The 5,671-nt window shown below is 48.1% G+C and overlaps 1 protein-coding gene across 1 annotated transcript; it reads left to right on the top strand.

Moving 5' to 3' along the window:
* The first annotated feature begins 3,106 nt into the window (after positions 1-3,106).
* LOC133911714 (protein BIG GRAIN 1-like) lies at positions 3,107-4,771 on the top strand. Its single transcript, XM_062354084.1, has one exon. It carries the CDS (start codon positions 3,558-3,560, stop codon positions 4,524-4,526), a length of 969 nt encoding a protein of 322 aa, XP_062210068.1. The 5' UTR covers positions 3,107-3,557; the 3' UTR covers positions 4,527-4,771.
* The last annotated feature ends 900 nt before the right edge of the window (positions 4,772-5,671 follow it).

Here is a 5,671-nt window from a genome sequence, read left to right as displayed (position 1 = left end):
ATGTCGCTTCATTGCAAGAGGGATCTACCACTCAATATCGGTGAGCCTACTGCATTTGAATATTATATTAAGCAAGCTCATAATCCTAGATTTACACATGTTTCTAGATAGATAACTAGTAGGGATATAGTAAAATACTACAATGCGTATCGTAACCATCTCGTCTTGACCTATAAATACCATCTCAAACTCCATGTGATCTCATCGGCCACCCATCTCTCTTTTCCTAGTTGCTAGCCAAGTAGCCGGTAGCCACTTCATATCAAGAAATCAATCTCATATTTCAATTCATGAATCAAGACGTCGAGAACTCGCGTGCATGGTCATGGGTGTGGCAAGATTTTGAAAAGGTATTTAGAGAAATTAACGGGGAACATGTAAGATTTACTAAGTGTAATATATGCAGCAATGAATTAAGTGCCAAATCTCCAAATGAAACGGGATATTTGAGGAAGCATATTAAATATTGCAAGTAAATTTCTGAGGTTTCTAATAAAACTATGTAATTTTCGGAGCATAATCATAGGTTGTACTCTTTTTTCCTTCTAGTAGAATGGTTTTTAACGAGACAACCAATCAAATAAAGCTCTTATTTATTTATTTTCTATATTTTTTTGATTTTTTTAACTATTATTTTTTATTTTTCCTATTTTCAAAGTGCTGGCGGGGCGAGCGTGCCACCACTGTGCCGGCCGGGCCCGTCGTGCCGAATGGGCCGTGGGTCGGTCCGGCGTGGCACGGTGGAAGATGGGCTGTGCCGTGGGCCGAGGACGCGGCACGTGGGCCGGCACGGCACTGCCCGTTACAGTAAGCAGGCCTATCGGGCCATACCGTAGCCGGGCCGTGCCGAGTTGGGCTCGTGCCGGAATGGTCCGAGTGACTCATTTGGTCATCTCTGGCGGTAACATCAAACACAAACTCAAGATACAGAGGTATAGATGAGTTATGGGAGTACCGTCAAACAAATACGTTGGTAGCGATGTAGTAGTTTGATTTATGATGGGTTCTGAAAAAAGATGACGATATTAACTGCTAATTTTTCTTAGTTTTTATTTTTTATAAATAAAACTGGTCTCATACCCATAGCTCGTAATGAAGCAGAGAAGTAGATAAATTATTTGAATTTTAAAGGTTTTATTAGATGAAAAAAGAGTTGAAGAATATATAACGCAAAAACCAATTTGTGTTTTATATCATAGAGATAAAAAAAAAGTTCTACCACTATATAGCAGATCAAGAAATATAATAAAGAAGAGAGATCCATCATATATCATGTACTCTTGTGTTCTTGATTGTAAATGTGATTATCTTGTCTCAATCAAGAGAAACGGAGAGAGAAAAGTCCTTACCGCTGGCAAAGCTGTTCTATAACAAAATCAATGATGCAACCACGTGATCCTTGGTTTAACCAAGAGAAGGACGGGGGAATTTGTCAGCGACTAACCGAGAGAACATGCACGAGAGGAACGGGGAGGGATTTCGTCATGTGATTCATGACGCACCCATGCATCTATATATGTCGCAAGATAACAACAGGAGAAGCCGAGAAAACAACGTTTCGTCCGGATTCAACGATGGATCTATTCCGGCGCTTATCGTGTATCTATCCGAGGTGGTGCAAATTTCCGCCGGTACACGCACGCTATAACATGGCAGTGTGACTATGTACGTCTTGTAAAAGTAAAAAAACGCAAGTGTGCCAACGGTTCTCTTGCTACTCTCGTATTAAGCCCAGCGCCGGACTGGATTAAACAGCTCCTCACGTACACGAAACTGTCGAGAGATCTTGTGTTGCTCATCTGCATGTCCGGCCGGGTGTGCCCACGCGTACGTTACCGCGTAGCGTGATGCCGGAGGCCGTCTCACTCTCTCGCCGGGGTTAAACCTCGGGCGCATCAAGGGGCAAGTTAGCTCGTAGTACTTTTTACGCTTTTTACGTAGTGTTTGGTTACATGCGCAGGGTAGTGTTTGGTATTTTAAGTTTGGTTGAATGAATAGTATTAATTTGTCGAGAGTTAGTCTCTAACTCTGGTTCAGTATATCAATCGATGGTCACGTGAATAACATTTATGATGTGCGTGTGTTTACGATGAACTAAAAACATATGGGTTATACAGGTTCAGATCTCACGAAGGATAATTAGTACTAATTAGTAAATATTAGTACTAATTAGAATAATTTACTAATAATTTTAATTATAAAATTATTATATTATAAAATTAAATTGTAATTAGGTATAGTGTTTATCTTTTTAGCAACTAAATATATTAATGTGTGCATTTCTTACATCCAATCAAACACTCTCGTACATCATTTTATACATCAGACCAATTATACTATTTATAGCTCCTTTTACAAGATCATCACATCCATACAGAATGATTCTATCACATTTAACTTCATACAACCAGCCAAATATTACCCTAGTAATTACAAATAACTCCCATGGCAAAAGAAGAAGAAGAAAAATGTGCCATAAATATCCCAGCGGTAAGTTCTTTAAAATGTATCCTGGCGAGAAGTTAAAACAAACAAACAAAAAGATGGCATACTCGATACTTTCGGCCAGAAAAATTTAGAGCGCGGGAGCTACTTGCTGAAGCCTGAAGACTAATTGGTCTGGTGCGTATGGACCGCATTGCAGTTTGGGCATTGATTGCCATTAGCAAGGAACTCAAGTGAGCAAATACAGGCAGTTGCTAGCACCGGAGTCAAGCGTCCCTTTTCGGTGGCCTGAGTCACGCAGCTCGTTAGGGGTGCTAACCAAACAAGCACCTAGCGTGTCTCCGGCAAGCATCCCAACAGGCAAGTTGGCTCCAGGGCAGCAACCAAGCACGCCCTCAATGACCGGGATTAGTAAGAAGTAACTCATCGACTTCGGGGTGGATATCCCGTGGATCGGACGACACAGGCCAACCTGGGACGTACTGTCGTAACGAAATGGAATTTACTAGCGGCAGTAACCTTGTGATGAAATGCTAACGCGTGAGTGAGTAGCAGCTGCTGCTGCAAGGAGTAAGGGCAAGGAGTGCAGAGCACAGTACATTAGGCATGGCCGCATCGGTAAAACTACTGGGTGGTGGCGATGAGCCGTCATGTGGGCGCACCCGCAAGGAGATCGCCATCACTCACCCGCACGGCCGCACGCCCAAACCGAATTCGCCGGGCGCCAGCCACCCCGTTCCCACCTCCCCTCTCCCCGTGGCCACGTCAGCACCTCCATCCCTCCGTCCGCCGCTATATCTTCCCGCCGATCCCTTCCCCCCTCACCCTTCTTCCCTCCCCGCCTTTCACAGTTTCACTCCCCTCCCCTCACCTCTCCTCTGCCTTCCACAGTTCCACACCCACCACCCTTCGTCTCACAAGTCACAACGCGCGCGCTAGTCCCGCCGCTACCAAGCTCTTCGGTTCCATGCACCACCTCTAGTAGAGAGAGGCTGACATCGAGCGAGCACCTGTCCTTGAGCTCTGCTTGCAGCAGCTGTGTGTGTATTAGAAGTTCAGAGCGCGAGCTTGTGCGTGTTGTTACAGACGGAGTAGCTGTCCGTCTTGCTGGTATGGAGAGGTGGGGGGCCAAGGGTGTAGCGCCGGCGACGGGAAGGACGAGGCGGTACGCTGACCAGCCGTCCTTCTCGTCCACGCTGCTCGACGCCATATACAAGTCCATGGACGAGCCGGACGGCGGGGCGAAGGCAGTGACGGCTGCCACTGCCCAGGAGACCAAGAAGCGGGACGAAGCGCTGCACTATAGTTACTACTACAGGGCGTCGCTGGCGGGGAGTTACCGTGCAAGGGCGCCGGCGACGGCGCCAGGGCCGCACGCCACCACGTCGAGCTCCTCCGAGTGCTCCAGTTACGGCGGGTTCTCCTCGTCCGAGGCGGAGTCCTCACAGCACCGCCGCCTGCGCCCCATCCGAACGAGCGGCTTCTCCGGCGGGGCGCCGGCGCCGGAGAAGAAGGCTACCAAGAAGCCGGGCGCCAACATCCGCGCAAAGCTCAGGGACCTCCGCAAGCCGGCCTCCCCTGGCGCTCGGCTCGCCGGCTTCCTCAACTCCATCTTCAACGGCAAGCGCGCGCCCTCGGCGTCGCGGGCGGCGGGGGAGTCGGCCTGCTCGACGGCGTCCTCGTACTCGCGCTCCTGCCTGAGCAAGACGCCGTCGACGCGGGGGCAGCCGAAGCGGACCGTGCGGTTCTTGGATAGCGACAGCGAGGCGCCGGCCGCGGTGCCAGCAGACATGGAGCGCCGGAGGGTACAGGTGGGGGTGGTGGAGTTGGAGCAGATGCTGCTCCACCGGATGGAGATGGACAGCGACGAGGACGATGAGAGCAGCGACGCGAGCTCCGACCTCTTCGAGCTCGAAAACTTGGCGGCCGTTGCTCCGGGTGCCGGGGGAGCCGGCGCGTACAGGGACGAGCTGCCGGTGTACGAGACGACGAGGGTAGTGCTGAACCGTGCCGTTGGCCACGGACACGGACACGGACACGGACACGGGTACGCGCACGGGCGGAGTACCAGAGTCGTGTGATTTTGCTGGATTCGGGAGCGGGTAACTGTAACTGTAAAATGGCGTAGTAACTGTAAAATGCAATTGGTTTGGGAGGGAAATGGGAATTGGGGCAACAAGTGTTTGCTATTTCCGATCTACTAATCTTTGGGGGTTTTTCTTGTAGTTCTTTTCCTTTTTCTTTCTCGATGATGCTGTGTGATTAGTTCTAATTTTAGTAGCTACTTATTCAGCAAATGCCATGCTCTTTTGGATTTTTCCCTCTATTTTTTCATGATGCTTGTCTATACGTGATTAGATGATGCTATTATCATTTTATCCTTTTTGTTTGAAGATGCTTGAGAAAGGGAGATCCTGACTCCAAAGTTTATTCAGTCAGTACAAGTTTGCACTCTCTCTTCACATCTGAAGTCACGATGCAGTTAAAATCGGTGCAAGATACTACTATGAAACCAACTAGAATTTGCCACGTCGTCGCGGTTGTTCAACAAATCACTCATAGCGTTTGAGGTCACTTCCTTTCGATAAGGCGTAAAAAGTGAAATCCCCATGGAAAACAATCGATTTCGGATGCTGAAAGGATGGAGCTCAGTTGGATATCTGACGACGCTTCGATCTCATCGATGGCGAGCGCACTACTACCACGCCAAAGTGTACTAGGTAAGAACACGTAAAATACTAGCACGCCGAAGAATAGTATTTGACAGGCGCAGCGTGCGTCGAACAGAACCCAGCATACCAAAGAAATCAAAAGGCGATCGAAAGGTGAGAGAGATGGACAGCATGATCGGCAAGCTCGACGGCCAGAGATTTGACGGGGCTGCACAAGCTGTCTGCTGCTGCTGCTACTGCTGCGCTATGTGCATTACTCCACTAATCATTACAGGAATCATTTCAAGGGGTAGTTACGAGTGGCGGTTCACTACATGCTCATGCTGTGGTTTCCACTACGTCAGCAGAGTCAGCTAGCTGCTCGGCCAGCTTCAAACTTACTTCGAGTTTTCCCTATTCTGCTGGTGCCTACAGTGAGACATGGTAGAATATTGGTTTACTTGGGTGTATTTGGTTACTCGAACAAGATTTTATACAGTGCATCGTATAAATAGTTCAAGGGGAAATATGTTAAATGCAACTATATTTGTTGAAAAAAAAGTGTTTGATTGGTT

This window comes from Phragmites australis, chromosome 3 (assembly GCF_958298935.1).
Source record: "Phragmites australis chromosome 3, lpPhrAust1.1, whole genome shotgun sequence".
Lineage (NCBI taxonomy): Eukaryota > Viridiplantae > Streptophyta > Magnoliopsida > Poales > Poaceae > Phragmites > Phragmites australis.
This window is presented reverse-complemented; position numbering and strand designations above follow the sequence as displayed.